This window comes from Panthera pardus, unplaced genomic scaffold (genome assembly GCF_024362965.1).
Source record: "Panthera pardus isolate Hobbes unplaced genomic scaffold, ASM2436296v1 HiC_scaffold_2, whole genome shotgun sequence".
In the NCBI taxonomy this organism is placed as follows: Eukaryota; Metazoa; Chordata; class Mammalia; order Carnivora; family Felidae; genus Panthera; species Panthera pardus.
In genome coordinates, this window is record NW_026526765.1 from 148,266,612 (window position 1) to 148,287,075 (window position 20,464).

The 20,464-nt window shown below is 53.1% G+C and overlaps 1 protein-coding gene across 2 annotated transcripts in view; it reads left to right on the forward strand.

The window, feature by feature from the left end:
* The window catches only part of SQSTM1 (sequestosome 1), a 25,687-nt gene extending 5,402 nt beyond the window's left edge, over positions 1-20,285 (forward strand). The window contains exons 1-8 of one of the 2 annotated variants that reach the window (XM_019469678.2): positions 7,828-8,106; positions 9,856-9,951; positions 10,450-10,679; positions 10,785-10,926; positions 12,268-12,348; positions 18,025-18,236; positions 18,425-18,620; positions 19,434-20,285. In XM_019469678.2, coding sequence (XP_019325223.2) covers positions 7,878-8,106; positions 9,856-9,951; positions 10,450-10,679; positions 10,785-10,926; positions 12,268-12,348; positions 18,025-18,236; positions 18,425-18,620; positions 19,434-19,591 — 1,344 coding nt within the window. In that variant the 5' untranslated portion in view covers positions 7,828-7,877 and the 3' untranslated portion in view covers positions 19,592-20,285. Of the gene's footprint in view, positions 1-7,827; positions 8,107-9,855; positions 9,952-10,449; positions 10,680-10,784; positions 10,927-12,267; positions 12,349-18,024; positions 18,237-18,424; positions 18,621-19,433 lie in introns of those variants that run through there. The other variant, XM_019469677.2, reaches the window with a different exon arrangement.
* Positions 20,286-20,464: the final 179 nt, after the last annotated feature.

Below are 20,464 nucleotides of genomic sequence, written 5' to 3' on the forward strand. Positions count from 1 at the left end.
AGAGAGAAAGGACTGGAGAGAGTAACAAAGAAAGCAGGGAGATGAGCCAGGAGCTGTTGTAGGTGAAGGAGTCCAGAATACACCACTGTGGTATGAAAATTATTTTGAGGTGAGAGCATTTGAAAATACGCTTTCCCTTGAACTCCTTTATCTGTCTAACAACAAGGCCTCCTAATATATCTCAATTGTCCTAAATCCCCTCCCTGGGAGCACCCAGGGAGAGATTGGCTTTTATCACCTGATAAACCCATTGTCTCAAAACCATCATCAATACCTCTCATCTATTCTCCTGAGGACCCATTTATCTTTCCTAAAAGTCATTTGTTTTCCTTGTAAGTACATTCTCCTCTCTGCTTCCCGTATTAAATTGGTATATAAGCCCCCAAATTCTAACTGCCTAGTACTCTAACAAAAATCTTTTTTCTTGCTAATCTGTTTCTTGTCAGTTTATTATTTTTTTTTAAATTTCTTTTTGTCAGTTTAATTCACAGGCCCTAGTTACTGAACCTCAAAGGGTAGAGGAGTTTTCCATTCTGCTTAGACGTCACCATCTGGGGGAGAGATGGTCTGGAAAGACGGACAGGGAGTTGGAGATGAAGAGAAGTAGATAGGTCAGAACAACCTTTAGGAAATTATGTATTGTTGAGGTCAAGAGCACGGACTAGAGACACAGCCTGCCCAGGTTCATAATCCTGGCTGTACCACTATGTGACACACAGGTTGATTAGGGACCATAAGGCAAGCTGGGGGCCAAGCACAAGCTAGAGCACCCCCGCCACCCCCCCCCCCCACCCCCCGCCCTGGCCCCTGTGGAATATGTGTGATAATCCTCAGGAGCTCCTGGCTGCCCAAGAATAAAGGGAAGGACAGAAAACAAATGGTTAAAGTGATAGTCTCCATCATTTACAAACATCTTAGTAATATTACAAGAAAAGGGCAATCTTATCAATAGCCTAATCTCTAGGAACTCCCTACCGTCTTTTTTTTTTTTTTTAATGTTTGTCTATTTTTGAGAGAGACAGAGACCGAGCTTGAGCGGGGTAGGGGCAGAGAGAGAGAGACACACAGAATCTGAAGCAGGATCCAGGCTCTGAGCTGTCAGCACAAAGCCCCACGAGGGGCTCAAACTCAGAACTCACAGTGAGATCATGACCTGACCCGAAGTCAGACGCCCGCCCAACTGAGCCACCCAAGCGCCCCAGAGCTCCGTACTGTCTTAATGATAATGCTTTGCTAGAGGATAAAACAGCTTTAGCTTGTCAATAGCTAGGCCTCCAGTAATCTGTGAGTCTTCTTTAGCATACGGAAATCCCTTTAAGAAACTTCCTCTTAGGGCACCTGGCTGGGTTAGTTGGTTAAGTGTCTGACTTCGGCTCAGGTCATGATCTTATGGTTTGTGGGTTCGAGCCCTGCGTTGGGCTCTGTGCTGACAGCTCGGAGTCTGGAGCCTGGAGCCTGCTTCAGATTCTGTCTCCCTCTCTCTCTGCTTCTCCCCCACTCATGTTCTCTCTCTCTCTCTCTCTCTCTCTCTCAAAAATAAACCTAAAAAAAAAAACTTCCTCTTGACTTTACCTCTCCCAACCCCACAGTACCAGTCACTCTGCACAACCCCAGCTCTTTCTGCCCATGGGTCCTGTCCCTGTGCTTTAATAAAATCACCTTTTTTTCACCAAAGATGCCTTCAAGAATTCTTTCTGCACCGTCAACTCTGAACCCCAACCACTCCAAAACCCCATCACAAGCTGTGTGACTTTGGGCAAGTTACTTAACCTTTTCTGTGCCTATTTCCCTGGGGTGTAAAATGGGATAATAGGATAGGCTTAATCACCCCAAATTTTAATGCTTTAATGAAGGTATATTTCTCAAAACTATATATCTATCAAAGGTCCTCTGGGAACTTGGCTCATGGTAGTTCCTGCCCAGGCTTCAGGGGTAACCACCTGAACGTTATAGGTTTTCATGACCGGGAGAGTGCTCTAGAAGCTCTGGCATTGGCAAATAAATAAATGCTCCGGCCTGTAAATGATACATGGCTCTTCTCTCACATCCTTGGCCAGAACTGATCACATGAGGTACCTCAAGGGAGCAGGTGAGTTAATATATATAAAATATTTAGAATGCTTCCTGGCATAAGAGAAGTACTATGTGGATATTTTTACTGTTATTATCGGGACACACAACTGACAGGAACTACGGGTGGTTTGAGGGCATTGGTGTGGTCACAGCTGACCCCCAGGTTGCTGGCCTGCATTGAGGTGAGTGTTATTGCCGTTGGGAACCCTGGGGCAGGCATAAGGTGTGATGGTTTAGGACTCTTGTTTACAACTGACAGAGATCCAAATCAACTGGCTTAAGCCATTTTGTGATCCAGCATCAGGCCTGGTGGGACCTAGAAGCCCAGATGCTGAGATCAGGCCTTCATCTCCTGCTCAGGGTCAGCACTGAGCTTGGGTTCCATGCCCAGCCCTGACCCAGGGGGCTACAATGCTCTGTTTGGCCAAACGTGGCTCATGTACCCTACCCTCAATGCTGGGGAGAAATGAATCCTTAAAGGAAAATTTCCATCCAGAAAACGGATGGAAATTGAGCATGGAGACTGGAATAGGGGATGCATGTAAAATGCAGGAGTGAGGGCTGTAACCTTCCTTCTCTTACTGGAACTCTCTAGTCAAGGGGAACTTGAGCCCCTCCTCCAGAACTGCAGACCTGGAGAGTGAAGGAGTGTGGGTCCCTACAGCCCAGTACGGGGGTGGGGGCTATGCCCATGTTAGGTAGCTGTGAAAATGCCCTACTGAATTCTTCCTGCCTGACATGCTTTTAACCACGTCAGAGAGCAAGCCAACTTGGGCATGGCCTCCTGTAGGACCTCTCCTTAGCTCAGGGCCTGCCAGACAGTAACTTCTGGGCTCCACGGACAGTTGGGTGCCCAGGATCCAGCCCCAGCCACCAGGGCTCCAGGGATCCCATTCTCTTGTCTTCTCATCTCGTCACATGTGGAAACCTGGAGCATCTCCCACCCCGTGGTCTGTGGGCCAGCTGGAACCTGGCAGCTAGGCAAGGCAGTTGCAGAGTCTTTGCCTGGGCCCCCACAGGAGGGGGCTCCCTGGGACCCCCTTACACAGTGAGCCAGTGCTATTCCAAGGAGGACCCTGTGCCATACCTGCTCCCTAGCGTCACGGTTACAGCGATGTTGGAGTATGTCCAGCACTCACACCACCCCCACGCACCCCACAAACAGTACCTGAGCTCCCCTACATGACAGGCACGGAGACACGGGCAGAGTGAAAGGGGTGCCCGCAGCCAGCCAGGCCTGCCAGAAAGAGGGGAGTTCTGGCTCAGGGCATGTGTGGCCCAGGGCAATGGGGTAAGTACCCCTGGACCAAGAGGAGAGGAGGGGCAGGGAAAGGGGGTGCAGACCTGGAGGTGAGGGCTGTCAGGGCACTGGGACTTTGGAGCACAAGAAAGCCCAATAAATTTCCAGAAGGGTTTTTTTTCCCCCTAATTTATTTGAGAGAGAGCATGCGCACAAGAGACAGCATGAGTGCCTGCAAGTGGGGGAGGGGCAGAGAGAGAGGAGAGAGAGAATCCCAAGCAGGCTCTGCACTGCCAGCATGGGGCTCCATGTGGGGCTTGAACTCACAAACCATGAGACCATGACCTGAGCTGAAGTTGGATGCTTAACCGACTGAGCCACCCAGGCACCCCTAACTTTTCTAGAAGGTTGTTGATGGGACTTGGGGGAGGGGCAAGTAGGGCCCTGAGCCAATGACCCCAAACTCCTGCCCCTTTTCAGAAAACATATCTCCCATCTCAGTCATCGTCTGCAAGGGTACGTGGTCTTGTCACAGCCCTCTGTCTCATCATGGCCCCCTCCCCTACACCTCTTGGTTTCTCCGTTGATTCTAGAACCATCCGCTGTCAGGATGGTCCTCTAGGGGCCCCCAACAGTGCTCACTCCAGGGGTAGGTCTGGACCAAGGATGGGAGAGTCCTGTGAGGGGTGGTGCCATTGGATCCCAGCCATGACCCTCATCTGAGCCTCCATCCTGGCAGGTTCCACTTAATGAACAGCCTGAGGGGAACTGCAGTCACCTATATCAGACCACAGGATCTGCTGGGTGAAGTGGGTGTGCTCTCCCTGTTGCTGCAGGGATGGGGGGGAACCAGTGCCCCTGCTGGCATGTCTGTGGGGCAAGGACCTGCTCAGTGCTAGGGGCCCAGGGACACATACTTGAGAAAGGGCTGGCCAGAGGGCACCACCAGGGTGGGGTGAGGATGAGGTTGGGTCCAGCCTCCACCCAGGGGCAGTCTGCAGCTCCCTCTGGGGACGCCCCACCTTGGCCTGAGCTCTGGCTGCATGTTCCTTCCCTGCCAGGCATGTGGGACTGGGGTCTCAGCCAGAGAGGTCTCTGGTGCCACCCATGGGGCTTAGTGTTTCTGCCCAACTTGGGCACCGAGCTTTCTGGTATGTCTTTTACACACATGACCTGAATTAGGCGGTGGGCCGCCTTCTTTTTCTCATTCAGTTTTGGTGAGAGCTGTCTCCAGAGCTCACCACCCATGAGCGGCTCTGACAGACGTGGAGGGTGACCCTCAATGCTCCCTTCAGGACCCAAGTGTCCCGCCCCCCGGGGAATGCTGGGCAGGTGGCTGAGCCCAGAACCACTGCTCCTGTCCTCCAGCAGCCATGTGCTCCCAGGTGCTAAGTTAGGCAACTTAGCATTACCTAACTCTCCCAACCGTGACTCTCCGTGGCATTATTCCATTTCCCTGATGACACTTACCTTGAGCCCTTTTTCTTTAGAAACACTCCCAGACCCACCCCACCCTCACCCTGTCATGGTGCCCCCCCTGCCCCTACACTCTTGGTTGGGCCATGCACTTTTGCAGGAAGGGTTAAATGCAGGTAATATTCAGTGTCTGGGGATTTTCCCAAGGGGTTGCTCAGGAAAGGCCTCATGGAGGAGGTGACAATTATGGAGAGGTTGGGTTGCAAGAGGAGGGAGGGAGGGTTCCAGGTAGGGGCAGGAAGGAGCCAGAGGAAAGTCACCAGGTGGAATGAGTTAGCATGGTTAGGAACCAAGGGTGTGTCTCTCCCTTGTGAGGGAGAACAGTGGAGCTCAGTGTGGGACTCCCACCCACGAACCACTCTGTTCCTCCATGGACAAACTCAGTCCCTGGACCCAGTGCTGGGTTCTGGAGGGGCCTGATCCCCTGTGATCCTGGTTTCCTTGAGGTGACCTACAGCAGCCTGGCCTGAGTCCTGCGGTGGCCTTGTCTCTGGTTGCCCCAGCATCCACCTATAAGCTTGGCTCCACATCCCAAAGAAAATACAGGGAACTTCAGAAAACCATTGTCAAGGGATGGGGTTACTTCTTTAAGGGGGAGGAATAGGAGGGCGGAATTGAGGTGGTTACAACATCCCAGACAGCAATAAACTAAACCAGATAACCTCCCAGCCACTCCTGCTCGTCCCCCAGAAAACCTGACCCAGGTCTCTTCTGTGCTCCCCACACTTTCACCTCAACCCCGACTGTAGTCTCCTTCCTGACATCCCTACGCCCAGTGGACGCCCCCAAAGGCAGCCAAACAACAGCTAGCAAAGCCTAGGGGCATTGCCTGTGAGCGGCCCCATTCTAGCCCCATTTCAAAGATGGGGAAACTGAGAGGCTTGTCATATGCCCAAAGATGGCAGGCCCAGTAGATAGTGGGTCTTCTGGCTCAGGTGCAAGTGGGGCATAGGGGAGGTCCCTGACACCCAAGAAGGGGAAAGACAACGGATGTCAGAAAGGGGCATTGGACCCCTTCTGGTTGGCTCTGGTCTCCACGCTGCCAGCTCCCTGCCACCCTGGCCTCTCTGAGCTCTCATGGCTCTGTCCTGCCCCCCACCCCTGCTGCCTGGCTGCTTGTTAAAATGTTGCTGAGATAGGTGGCAGCGGGGCGGGGATCCCCCTGTTATGACGGTGGTCATGGGACGCTGACTCACTGCTGGCCAGACCACCTGACCTCACCCGGCAGGCGAGAGGGCCCTGCCAGGGGGTTCCCCAGCTGCCGCCTTGTTTACTTCTCACTGGCCTTGGGGGAGGGCAGGGCAAGGGCCATGTTCAACAGTAGGGCATCCTGGGAAGGTCACAGCTGGGACTCTCTAGAGCTGGGAGGGGGGGGCGGGGCTCCAGGTTGGTTTCCCTGGGCCCCATTCCCTGCCACCCCCTTTTCACCTAAACTCCTCATCCCTCCTCTCAAATCATGGTCCCAAATGGGGCTGAACAGAGGAGAAAGCAAAGGAGGTTCTGCTGGCAGCGTCTGTTTCCGCTGCTTGTTTGGACAGGGGCCGCACCTTGAGCCCTTCCTGAAGGGCTTTCCTTCTGTGCTCCCACTGATTCAGATGAGGCTGCTGAAACCTGGGGGGAGGTGGGACGCTGGGCTCTTGGCTCAGCCTGTTCTGGGCTGCCAGGCTCCCAGGCTGCTGAGTCACCCCCATGGACACCTGTGGGCCCTGCAGCTTCTGCCCGGTACCCCCCTGACCCTGTCTGCGGGGCACTGGGCATTGGGTCAGTTTCCCAGGCTCCCAATAGGGATGCAGGAAGGGGTCTGAGAGGGTATATCCTCTCAAAAAGGGCTTCTTTGGCCTGGGCGGGGGTGTGAAGACTTGCCTAGTCTGGAACCCCTGGGGAGGACCCGGCACACCTGTGGACAGGTCCCTGCTCTGCTTCCAGGGGCAAACCGCCTTCACATCTGAGCCAAATCCACCCACCCTTCCCTTCTGGGTTTCCCATCCCTTGAGGTTTTACCTGCTCCCACAAACCACACCATGAGAGGACAGGATTTTGACTCAGCAGGTCTGACTTCTCACAGGACCCGACCTGGGAGATGACATTGGATGATATACCCTTCCTGCCCACCTCCTTCCAAGACCCCCTCCCCCCCCCCCCAACTTCCTCCAGACCTTGTGAACAGGTGGATTTTGTCACATGAAGCAGTGTTTCTTGGTTACTAGCTGGAGGGCTGTTGGTCTGACCCCTGGGGTGCCGGTGAGACCCACAGGCCTGAGACCACACAGGCCGTTGGGGCACCACCTGCTGAACCGAGCTCTGCGCTGACAGGTGGGTGCCTGGCTGCCCATGGGGAGCTCCCTGGGCTGCAGTGAACCCGTAATGACTACCGAGGCTCCAGGAAGCCTTGGCTGGCCCTCCGGCCAGGTGAGCGTGAGGAGACTCTGGGCTCAACCTTACCCTCTATTATACTGGGAGCTCCCTGATCCTCAGGCCTGAGCTGGGGGTATGTCCCTCATGCCAGTAAGGGGCCATCATAGGGGATGCTGGGGGCGGTGGAGCGGGCTGCCACCCGGGAAGCCGAGTGCTTCGGGAGGCTGTGAAGAATGCAGACTCGGGACAGCACCTAGGGGACTAGTGTGTTCTGGCCTGGGGCTTCCCGCCTCTGTGGGCCCCCTCCCGCTGCGCTGGGTATCCCCGGCGGCCTCCGTTCTGCTTTGCTGAGTCACCGCCCGGCCCAAGCCTGGGAGGGCTTTGGGGCGGGACCCCTTCGGGGTGCCTCCCCTCAGGTGAGGATGACGGGGTCCCGGCCTAGATGTCGGAGTCATAGGCCGGTCTCTTGGGGTGCGCTAAGGACATGAGGAGAGGTGTCGGCAATACGGGAGTACCGGAGACTGTGAGGGAACACTTGGGGACGCGGGAGAAGAGGGGGGAGCGCGCTGGAGGCCTATGCAGGGCGGCTCGCGCTCGCCTGGGGGGCGGAGCGGGCCGCCGAGTCCCCGCCCCCAGGAGGCCGTCCTGGGCGGGGCTTCCCGCGTTCTCTACAAAAGCCGAGCGCTCTTTGCCGCTGCGGCCCAGCTCGCTTCCTCCTCACCAACAAGCAGTGATGGCGTCGCTCACCGTCAAGGCCTACCTTCTGGGCAAGGAGGACGCGGCCCGTGAGATCCGCCGCTTCAGCTTCTGCTTCAGCCCAGAACCCGAGGCTGAGGCGGAGGCGGAGGCGGAGGCCGAGGCGGAGGTCGCGGCTGGGCCCGGACCCTGCGAACGGCTGCTGAGCCGGGTGGCCGCCCTGTTCCCCGCGCTGCGGCCCGGAGGCTTCCAGACGCACTATCGCGGTGAGCGGGCCGGGCGCCCTCGGGCAGCTGCTCGGGGCCGTGACGCAGGCTTGCCGTGCGGGGCGGGGTGGCTGGCCCTTCTCGTCCGGCCTGGAGGAGCCTGCCGGGGTCTGCTCTGACCGCTGTCTGGGTGGGCGTCGAGTCGGCCTCGGGCGCACTTCTGGGCCGGGGGCTGCAAGGCTCTCTCGGTGGGTTTCAGGCCCGGGGGCGCAGGGCGCCGCCCCTCCCCCTGCAGTGACGTCGCAGATCTTGGCAAGGGCGCGTGGGGGCGTCCTAGCCGGTTCCCGGCGGGCACTCAGGTTACGCTGACATCCTGTGGCTGCCGAATCTGGGCTGGCTAGGGCCGGGTGGGGGTTCAGATAGGGCCCGGGAAGGGCCGGCCGGGGGCAGAAGTGAGACGGGAGAACGAGCGCGGGGGTGCGAGGGCTCAGGCAGGGCTGCCTGGCTGACGAGTGCGCACACTGCCCCCCTGGCAGTGGACAGAAGGCCAAAAGCAAAACATTTTTCAGAAGCGTCGGTGGAGGGACAGAAGCCCGGGAACCAGCTCAGTTTCTTGCTGCGCTGGTGTGACTGGTGGCTGCTGGTGGGTGGGGTGGGGAAGTGGTTGTGGCTGGGAGGGAGGCGGGCAGCCAAGGCCGGCCCCTGGGGAGGGGCAGCGCCGGGACCTCCCTTAGGAGTGCTGCCAGCTGGTCTGCCCGCTTCTGGATTGTTTTGTTTTGTTTTGTGATGACTTTATTGAGCTGTAATTCACTTACAATTCACCCACTGTTAACGTGCACAGTTTTGAGCGACTTGTGCAACTATCATCACAGTTTTCAGAACCTTTTCATCACATTACAAAGAAAGTGTACCCTTTGGCTCTCTTCCTGTTCTCCTCACCCCTAAGCAACCACTGATCTTTTTCTGTATGGACGTCCTTATTCTGGACATTTCACATAAATCTGTACATGGAATCTGACAATTATGTATTCTTTGGTGACTGGCTTCTTAGCATAACATTTTCGAGGTTTACATGTGCTGTAGCATAGTTCAGTACTTAATTCCTTTTTGTGATGAATAGTCTCCCATTTTACAGACATACCACATTTTGTTTATGCATTCATTAGTTGATGGATATTTTGGTTAATCACCTTATGATATCCTGCCCCTGTTCTTGTGGTGGACGTTTCATCTGTGGTGGCCCACAGACCTGGCCCAGTCTGCATGGTGTAATGTACTGTGTGGTTTGGCCTACGTGGTGGGACTTGAACACCATTAGCTAAATCTAAGTCTAAAAATGCAAGAGTACATACAGATACTTTAGCTTCATTGGAGCAGGAAGTAGGCAGACCTAAACCACAGGAGGTCCAAGGCCTTTGGAAGGGCTGGGCCCCTAGGAACCCATCACAGGTGTGGATCTCCTGCAGTTGAAGATGGGTCTAAAGCGTGGTCGGAAGTGGACCGAGGCAGCACCTGTTTACAGGACAGCTGGCTTAAAGGCAGAGCAGGTGGCCGGCTGTCCCTGCGAACACATGCTCTGTCTCCTGTGGGCGTCCACGGCCCATGTTGGGGTGCTTACCTTCCAGGCAGTGGGGAGTGAAAGGGCATTCTGACCTCTGGCCTCAGCCCTGCTGGCCCCTGGCTCACACAGGTGTGCCTCAGTTTCTAGGCCTGCAGGTGCCCCTTTAGGGTTGACCTCAGCCCCTCTGAGCAGCTTGTGTTGGGCTGAGAAGCCCTGGGTGCTCACGTGCTGTCTTTTAAACAATCTAGATGAGGATGGAGACTTGGTTGCCTTTTCCAGCGACGAGGAGCTGACCATGGCAATGTCCTATGTGAAGGATGACATCTTCCGTATTTACATTAAAGGTAAAGGTCTGAAGCTGGGTGCTTCTTCTAAGTAAGGCCAGCTTGAGGTTTTTGAGAAATCCCTTCAGAGTGGGAGGGGGAAAGAACCTGTGGGTTGAAACTGAGACTTAATCATCACTGTGCTTGGCCCGAGAAAGGAGTCTGTCCACCGCATGGGGTGGGGCCTGAGGATCTCTGGGTTCACTCTTGATTATGCCCAGACCAAGTGCCTTGGGCTGGGACAGCTTTGGGGGTGCTGTGGGGTTTATTGTAATATGGGGCAAGGCCAAAGCTGTGTAGACACAGCTCCCTGCCACTTCTCGCTCGTCTGGGTAACCAGCACAGGGACCAGGAACCTCCTGGCAGTTTCTCAGGTCCCTTTGTTATTGTCACTTGAACAGCTGAGTTCTGCAGGGACTCTGGAGAGTAGGGCTGGGGCCTGCTAACTGAAAGCCCTATGGTGGTGATGAATGGGAGACTTCTGGGGTCCCACCTCTTGGCTCTCTGTCCTTCCTGCAGAGAAGAAGGAGTGCCGGCGGGACCACCGCCCCCCGTGTGCTCAGGAGGCACCCCGCAGCATGGTGCACCCCAACGTGATCTGTGATGGTTGCAATGGGCCGGTGGTGGGGACCCGCTACAAATGCAGCGTCTGCCCGGACTATGACTTGTGTGCTGCCTGTGAGGGGAAGGGCTTGCACAGAGAGCACAACAAGCTTGTCTTCCCCACCACCTTTGGGCCCTTCTCCGAGGTGAGTAGGGCTTCCCTGAGGGCTGGGGTGGGCCTGGAGTGGGCCTGGGGCGGAGGGAGTCCCCTGACATGGTGTTGTGCCACCCCTCTGCTTGCTCCTCGTCAGGGCTTCTCACATAGCCGCTGGCTCCGGAAACTGAAACATGGGCACTTTGGGTGGCCTGGCTGGGAGATGGGCCCACCGGGGAATTGGAGCCCACGTCCCCCTCGTGCAGGGGATGCCCGCCCCAGCCCTGCGGCGGAGTCAGGTGAGGCTTGAGTCTGCCGGCTTCTGAAGGGTGAGATGGCAGGCCTGGTGGAGCCGGAGGGCCTTCCCCAAGTCCCGAGTCTGCTGCTGGGCCTGTGGCCCGGCAGGCACTTCACAGCTGTTCACGGCATTTGATCCTAACAAAACCCTGCAAAGTGGGGGGACATTGTCTTCATTTCATAGCTGGAAAACTGAGGCACCTAAGTGCCCAAGGCCACTAACTCACCTGCACTGAATCTAGCCACGGCCCAGGCGTGATCAGCTGTAATCTTCCCCCAGCTTCTGCCTCACAATGCTGCCCTTCTGAGGTGGCCCTCACCTATAGGCAGGGAGGCCCTGAGAGCTCCCACACCTCTGTGATATGCCCGCTGCTGCTTTTGTGTTGGCTGCCAGCAAAATCAGCTAAATCTGCTCAAGGCTTTTATTTATTTATTTACTTACTTACTTAAAGTTTATATATTTATTTTGAGAGACAGAGCATGAGCTGGGGAGGGGTAGACGGGGTGGGATCCACACTGTTGGTGCAGAGCTTGATGTGGGGCTCAGTCCCACAAAGCTGAGATCATGACCTGAGCTGAAAGTAAGAGTCTGATGCTTAAGTGACTGAGCACCCCCACCGCCCCCTTTTTTTTTTTTAAAGTAAGGTCTACACCCAACATGCAGCTTGAACTTGACCCTGAGATCAAGAGTCCCATGCTGTACTGACTGAGCTATCCAGGTGCCTCTGCTCAAGTCTTTTTTTATTTTTTTCTCTCTCTTTTTTTTTTTTTTAAATGTTTGGCTTATTTTGAGAGAGAGCAGGGGAGGGGCAGAGAGTCCCAAGTAAGCTCTGCACTGGCAGCGCAGAGCCTGACGTGGGGCTTGATCCTATGGGTCATGAGTTCATGACCTGAGCCAAAACCAACCAAGAGTCAAACACTCAACCAGGTGAGGCACCCAGGCACCCACCCACACTCAAGTCTTTTTAAACACAATCACAAAGTTAACTTACATGTGGCTTGTGTTCTAGATTTTTGGATTTTGGTTTTATTCTGATTTTATTAACTGTCCTTCGATTTACCTCATCCTTTGGAACAAAGATGGGGATGTTTGTTTGATTTTTGATGTGGTTTGAGCTAGAACGTGGTCTATTTTTTCTACTGCGTGTACTGAATCCCCCACAGGTTTCTGAGCACCGGGGTCACAAAAGGGCCGAGAGTGGGAGAGAGTGAGGGAGGGCTGCCAGGACAAGGCCCCTGGGGATAGAGGGGACCCATAATGAACTTGATAGGATTGCAACAGGTGTTCAAGTTACTGAGAAACATGCTTTGAATTAAACATCCTTGTTTTTTGCAAATCAAAGCTTCTGGCCCATCGGAGGACCCCAGCGTGAATTTCCTTAAGAACGTAGGGGAGAGTGTGGCAGCTGCCCTCAGCCCTCTGGGTAAGTGGCTGTCTTTGTCCTTTGACAGCAGCGTTTCGAGAACTAGTGGGTGGCTGTCTGGTGGCTGTCTGGGACACTGTAGAGGAGTTGTCACTGCTGTGCCTTTGATACTGGTGAGCATCTATTGGCTCACCTTGACCTTTGCCATGTGCTGCACCCCAGGTCACTCAGTTGAAATCCCTGACAAATTCTTGAGCTTTCCACTGGTGTGAATTGGAAGCAGTGAGTGTGTGGTTGGGATAATCCCAAGAGGCTCAGCTGCAGGGCTGGCCTGTCCACTTCAGATAGTTCTTCCCACAAAGGGCAGTCTGCACTTTCCCCGAACGTGAGTCTTGGGTTTACCCAAGGACTTAAGTGAGCAGTTAGCTGAGATGCTGTTTCTTTTTTTCTCCCCTCCACACCCCCCCCCTTTTTTTTTTCTTTGCAACCCCAGCTTTTCTGGGTGCTTTCTACGTGCCTGGCTTGTGCCCGAGCTGGGGAGCAGTGTGTGATAAGGAGTTCTGTGTGACACTGGATTTCACAGATGTGAGGTTTCTCCATGGGTGAACCACAGCGAGTACCTTCCTGGTGGTGTGACTGGCCCTAGGCTTTATCTATTTATTTTTGTAATTTTTTTTTTAAGTTTATTTCGGAGAGTGTGCACACGCTGGTGAATGGGGGACAGGCACAGAGAGAAAGAGAGAGAATCCCAAGCAGGCTCCCTGCAGCTAGCACAGAGTCTGATGTGGGGTTTGAACTCAGGAATTGTGAATCATGACCTGAGCTGAAGTCTGAAGTTTAACTGACTGAGCCACCCAGGTGCCCCTGGCCTGAGGCTTTAGAAAGTACCTTCTGCATCTGCTGGTCTTGATGTGGGGGCTTCCAGACAGGGCTTTGTGGCAGTGATAGCCCACTACAAAGGTGACAAGATTATAGTGGCTCCATGATCTCTGACTAGAAGTGCTCTGCTTTGTGACTGCAGTGGCAGGAAGTGCCCACACAGATGGTCTAGAAGTCATGTCCAGTGTCTGAAAGGATGCTGGTGGAAGGGGAGGCATGACTGCCCTCACCTCCAGCGTGAGAGCACCCCAGCTCCCACTCCTTCAGCCCAGAATGCAGCTTTGCGGCAGCAGTGATGTCCTGGCATTGCTGCCCGTCAACACCTCAGGCCACATACTGTTTTTGTACTGGAGTTTCAGGCACTTGAGGGAGAGAAAAGAACTAATGTTGTTAATGCTTTATAAGGGGCATCAAATCAAGAGATCAGCTAGTGCTAAACCCCAGCTGCCACTCACTTACAACGTGGTGTTGAGAGCGTGAAGGCCCTGGGTATTTTGAGAGATGGTCCTCCAAAGGCTGGGATTTAGGGGCACGGGAAGCTTCTTTTTGGAAGACAGTTAATGGGCAGTGGTTCTCTAGCCTGGCTGAGCATCAGAATCACCAACACGGGTTTTTGGGGTGTAGATTTTGTTATATGGGAATGTTACTAAAAGGACTCTGAAGAACAAAGTCCTTCACTAAAAAGAACGAACAAGACAAGCCGGTGAGTCCTAAAGCCAAGTTTAGGTTCAGGTAGGGAACTTTGGAACAGTGTAGAGTCTCAGGTCCACTTTTTTGATTCTAGTAAATGGGTCTTGGGTAGGGCCCGGGGTCTGTGTTTTGAAGGCTTCCCAGGCCACTCTGGGTCACATTTGCTGTCCATCCGGAGACCCATCTGAGCTTGTGGCATGTTTCAGACCTTGACCTGGGTGCCCCACTCAAGACATCTGGGAATAATTTTGGCAGTGCCCAGGTGTTTTGGGATGAGGGTAAAGGCCCTTTTTAAGTCTTTCAAAGTGGGTGGAGTTGCTTTCTACAACTAGGGAGGAGCCTAGAGCTCTACGAAACAAGTAAAGTTTCAGTAAATATGCCTTTGAGTAATTTCAGTCCCGGAGAGCCACTTGAGGAATTGATTAAGCTCTGGTGTTGTAGGTATCTTCCTTTCTCATGAGTACCTGATGGCTAGGATGACTCATACTGCCAACGGCCGAGAAGGGACTGTTCCCAGAGCAGGGGCCCAGGGACAGCCGTTAATACCTCCCAGAGGGCAGTCTATGTGCAGTGACTCAGCGGCTTTAAAGTAAAACTCCAAGGCCTTTTTTGGTAGGTGCCATGAGAACCAGCTGAGCAGGTCCACTGCTGAGTCCCAGGACTGTTCCTGGCCTGAGTTTGCAGTCCCTGACGTCCAGGACTTGAGAAAACCCTTCCCCACACAGAGGCTTTGGGGGAAGCAGGGCACAGACTGTGGTACATATTGTAAGCCCCTAAGTGTCAGGTTATCATCAGTTGGAGAACTTGGCTTCTAGAATCTCTCATTCATTGACAGAAGTCCCATCGTTCATCCATAGAGAAAAGTGAGAGTATGTGGGTGTTCATTGTACTGTTCCAAATTTTCTGTTTGTTGGAACCTTTCATGATGAAATATTGGAGGATAGTAGGGTAAAAACAGCTTAACTATGGCAGATGGGGGGGTGGGTATTGGTAGCTAAGCCTGTCTTTATCTCTGCTCCTCAAACTCTACCAAAATAACAGTAAAGGGATTAAACAACATGGTGAAAAAATCATAGGGGACAAGATGAGGTGACATCAAACTTTGGAAGGTGGGAAATGGATGGAGGGTAGTAACCAACAGTGGAGGCATCAGAAGCCCGCATCCTGCACAGGAATACTGGTGAGAGGCAAGATGGCCGCTCACGGTCCAGGAGAGGCCAAGGAGCAGTCAAGACCACTGTTCGGGGATCACGTAGAGATCACTGGCTGGTCAGCCAGATGGTGGCCCTTGCCAACCCATGCACAAGACCTGATGTTTAATTGCTGGATCCAGGGAAGCTTTAGCCTTAAGGACACTATTACCTTACCCTGCCTTGTGTCCACAGCCTTGAATTGGGCACCATGAATGAGCAGTGGGTCTCTAGCAGGCGCTAGGGAGTCCCTGCTCAGGGGAGGCCGAGCATGCTGGAGCAGAGTCCCACAGCTCTGCTGCCTAGGATCCTGATGCCTGGCCATACACCCAGTCACCCTGCAGAGGGAAATGAATGATGGCCCTGGCCCCACAGGGAGTGCCTCACTAGGATCGACTGCCATAGATCACCGACCATTTGGGAAAATCTCAGCATATGGACAAGAAGGAACTTGGGAAAGGACATTACAGGAAAAAGAATGTTAACATCCTCAGTGAGATACAAAAATATATTTCTATCCTTGAAAAAAGAATAGGATACCATAAAATGACAACAGATTAAAAAAATTTTTTTTTAGTGTTTATTTTTGAGAGAGAGAGAGAGAGCTCACGTGTGAGCAAGGAAGAGGCAGAGGGAGACAGGATACGAGGTGGACTCCACACCGACAGCAGAGAGTCCGACGTGGGGCTTGAACTTCCAAACTGTGAGAATCATGATCTGAGCCAAAGACAGACTGAGCCACCCAGGCGCGCTCCAAGATAAGAACAGATAAGAATGTTCTTAGAATCCAGAAGAAAAATAACAAAGACCTCAGAAGGGGGCTTAGATTTTCAGGTCATCTTGAGGAGATATTCCAGAAGCAAAACAAATAGAGATGAGAAGAGGGAAAAAGTGAGAAGATTTGAGGATTGATCCTGGAGGCCCAGTATAGGATGAATAATAGAAATGCTAAAAAGAACAGACAAAACCGAAGGAAGGAAATGAGCAAAGAATGTAAGAGCATCTCAGCACTAAGGACATTAACCTCTGGATTGAAGGGGACCCCAGTTGTCTTGGACAATGACCAAAAACCCCACACCAGAGCTTATTGCCTGGTTTCGGAGCCCTTTGGATAAAGGGAGGCTCTGGAAATGCTCCAGGTTATCCTAAAAACTGGAGAGTTCAAAGCGCCAGCACTGGAAGCCGGAAGACCATGGAACAACCAGTGACCTCAAAAGCCTGAGCTAAAATGGTTTTTCTACCAAGAGAGCTACCCCCACCTGATTGTCAAGTGTGAGAGCAGAACAAAGTTGTTTTCAGGTATGCAAGGTCTTAGTCATCTTCCTTGGCTCGGACCCTCCCCCAACCCAACAAAATGAAGACATAAACACAGAACGAGGAAGGTGCTCAAAATACGGGACCCAAAACATGAGCAAGATGGGAGGCAGCAGGTAGGAGAGGAGAGGCAGGTGCAGCATAGCTGTGCCTCTGGCCCAGGGAGCTGCCAGCATGGGGCAGAGCCGGGGGTGGTGCTAGAGGGATGGTTTCCAGGGAAAAACTGGACCTGTAGGGGTATCTGGCACTTAACCCAGGTAGAAAATTCCATAGAGCTGTTGGCAGAATACGGAGAGAGCAAATGAGAAAAGTGAGTGTTGTTAATGTTGCCAAAAAAAAAAAAAACAACCAAAAAAACTACAAGGAAATAAGTTCAGTATTTGGGCTGGCAAAGAACAATATTTATATAGTGGCATTATGTTGTCACTAAAAGTTTTGAAAGCATAGGGGAAGGGGAGGTAAGTGGATCTAGAATAAGAAGCCAACAAGGAAGAGCAGTGTGGATTGAAAGCTGTCTTTTGGGAGTGGGCAGGCTGTGGTGGGGGACAGGGAGTCTTCGAGATAGCCTTTAGGAGCTGACTCTAAGCCGTGGGCGTGTCGTCCTTTGAGAAATTAGTTAGAAACACAGCCTGGAAAAAAAAAAAAAAAAAAAAAAAAAAAAAAAAAAAAGAAACACAGCCTGGCGTCTGGGTAGCTGTCAGTTAAGTGTCTGACTCAGGTCGTGATCTCAATGGTTCGTGAGATCGAGCCCTACACCAGGCTCTGTGTTGACAGCATGGAGCCTGCTTAGATTCTATCTCTCTCTCCCTGCCTCTCTCCCACTCAACGCTCTCTCAAAAATAAACATTAGGGCACTGGGTGGCTCAGTAGGTTAAGCGTCTGACTTTGGCTCAGGTCATGATCTCACGGTTGTTGAGTTTGAGCCCCACATCGGGCTTGCTGCTCTCTGTGCAGAGTTCGCTTCATATCCTCTGTCCATCTGTCTCTGCCCTTCCTGCTGGTGTGTTGTCACTTTTCTCTCAAAAACAAACTTAAAAAAGAGCACCAGGGACCACCTTCCGGGTCCTCAGTGAGCATGTGCCCGTGTGAGAGACCAGAGGAGACCTGCTGGCCTGTGTTTCCAGCCTCACAAAGTTAAGCAGGATTCTTAGGCCCCACACACAAGTGTGATGCTTCATGTGGTCCTCAGCGCCATGGCTGGGACAGCCTGGCCACCTGGGGTTTGGCTCCCCATTCCTAGGGCTTGGCCCTGCCTGCCATACAGCTGCTGCCCACACATTTAGGGAAAAACAAGATCTCTTTATGGGTTTTCTGGCTCCAAAGCTGACCTGGGATGTTAGTGGAGATTAAAGTTTCCTTAAGTTGGAAGAAGAGAAAGGTCCAATGAGGTGGACAAGTCAGCAGAGTTTTTCTAGAAGCCAGGATATTGGGAGCAGTCAGCCCTTGGGATCTTGAAGATAAAGAAATGACCATCCATTTGCCTGGTCCTGCTCTGGCTGTGTGACTGTGGAGGGTAGCAGATCCCACTCTGTCCTGACCCGTGACGCTCAGGGGGACTGAACATGGAAGGGCTCTGTAAGCCCGTGCGCCCCACACACTGTGTCACATCAGGGAGGCCCTGTGAAGGCCTCACTGGTTTTTGTTTCCTCCTCGGTCTCTCTAGGCATCGAAGTGGATATTGACGTGGAACATGGAGGGAAGAGAAGCCGCCTCACGCCCGTCTCTCCGGGCAGCTCCAGCACGGAGGAGAAGTGTAGCTCTCAGCCGAGCAGCTGCTCTTCTGACCCCAGCAAACCGGACGGGGACACGGAGGGTGCTGCGCAGTCTCTGGCGGAGCAGATGGACAAGATAGCTCTAGAGCCGGGGCAGCCTGAGGCAAGTCTCCCCCTCCAGAGGCCACAGCCACTGCCTGGTGCTTACATGGCTGGCTGATGGCTTTTCTGTTACAGTTCAGTCTGTGAGCCCTCTGCTAGAACTTTCCTTGCCCTTTGTCCACACCTGCCTCTCCCAGGAACTGGGGCTGTGGGTGGGTCCTTGTGTGCTCATGACTGCTTCTGTTCCAGGAACAGATGGAGTCTGATAACTGTTCAGGAGGGGATGAGGACTGGACTCATTTATCTTCAAAAGAAGTAGACCCGTCTACAGGTGAACTCCAGTCTCTACAGATGCCCGAGTCCGAAGGGCCAGCCTCCCTAGACTCTTCTCAGGAAGGGCCCACAGGGCTGAAGGAGGCCGCGGTGTACCCACATCTGCCCCCAGGCAAGTGATTTCAAACAGTTTTATATTTCTACCTTTATCCTTCAGAGCATCTAGTCCCCTCCCTTTAGCTTCCAGACCCAGAGTCATGAAGGTGGTGGGATTTCAAGGCTCTGGCACCGCCACATACCCCTAGAAGTGGATTCAGAGTCCACCTTCCGTTTCCCTGAGGGAAATGTCGATCTCAGAGCTCCTACAGGAGCCGGAAAGGCCGACCCGTGGAGGGTGGCGTGCCTGGCGGTAGGGCCACATGAGGACTGCGCAGCCCCGGGTGCATTGAGTAGGAAAGGCAGCTGACATATTGCTTAGGTTCGTTATGATCACAAGACGACAATGTTTGAAATGGTAAGACAGGTGAAAACCCGGCTGTGGGCCAGATTTGGCTCTTTGGGCTACCAGTGTTTATGTATGTTCTCTGCCTCAGGGCAGGGGGCAGCAACCTATAGCTTATGGGACAAGAGTGAGTTTTTCATTTTTATCATGGTTGGAAAAAAATCAAGATATGAAAACTAGATGAAATTAAAATGGCAATGTCCAGAATAGAAGTTTTACTGGAGCACAGCCGTGCCTGTCTGTTGACACAGCATCTGGCTGTTTTATGCTGTAATGGCAGAACTGAGTAGTTGTGAGAAACCATATAGCCTCACACAACAGCTTAAGATATTTACTCTCTGGCCCTTTACGGGGAAAGCTGGTCAACCCTGGCCTGGGAACTTCACTCTGAAGGTCAAAGAGCCCATGGAAGGGCCAGCTCCACAGGCACGGGGTGCTGGCTGGCTGGACTCGCCCTCATGGCTTTTGTCCTCTCTCTGGCAGAAGCTGACCCCCGGCTGATAGAGTCCCTCTCCCAGATGCTGTCCATGGGGTTCTCAGACGAAGGCGGCTGGCTCACCAGGCTCCTACAGACCAAGAACTATGACATCGGGGCTGCCCTGGACACCATCCAGTATTCAAAGCATCCACTGCCGTTGTGACAGCTTTTGCTCACTTGTTCTGTCCCCTTTCTTGTCTCATAGTTGTTTTGAGCTAGTGTAGAACAGCAGGGCCTCTGTAAGGGCCAGTTTCTCTGCATTCTTCTTCCAGAATCTGGGGGGTGGGGATGCATGAAGCCATATAGGGCAGGAGAACAAGTGAGAGGAGGAGACCCCAGCATGTGTGCCAATGTCTGAGAAACGTCTACCAGCTTTCCTTGGGTACGTGGAGGCTTCCTGGGGCAGACTGAAAGTCCTTGCTGGGGAGGACACTGAGGCCACATGGCAGCATATTCCTGTTCTCCCCCCACCAGGATTACACCAGCAGTCCAGAATGTCTTGTCTAATGGCCTTCTGCCTTTTTTTAATCACTACTCACATGCTGACATGTAGTTGATTTTTCTGCTAGAAACCTGATCCGCTCCAAGTTCAGACAAGTCCCGCCAACATCCTGTCTCCTGTCTGGGTGGAGGAGGAGCAAGTGCAGGAGGGGAGACTAGGGCAGCCTGGGACTGGTCAGGAGGGGGGGCCGAGGGGGCGGAGGCTGGAGCTCACAGATACTGCCTGTCGTTAACCACTGTAGTTCTCTCCTTTCCCCGCGTGTCCTTGCTTTTAAAGTAAGAAACCCTTTGTAACCATTCTGTTGCTATGTTGTAAACAATCTGTAAGCACCTTAATCAAAGATGTTGCAACCAGAGATGACCTGATAGTTGTGTTTGTCATTTTTTTATTTTTGAAAGATCACACCTGTGTGAGCAGGGGGAGGGACAGGAGAGGGGGCAGAGGAGCCAAACTAGGCTTCGCACTGACAGCACAAAGCCCAACGTGGGGCTTGAACTAAAGAGCCAGAGGAGACCCTCAACCATCTGAGCCACC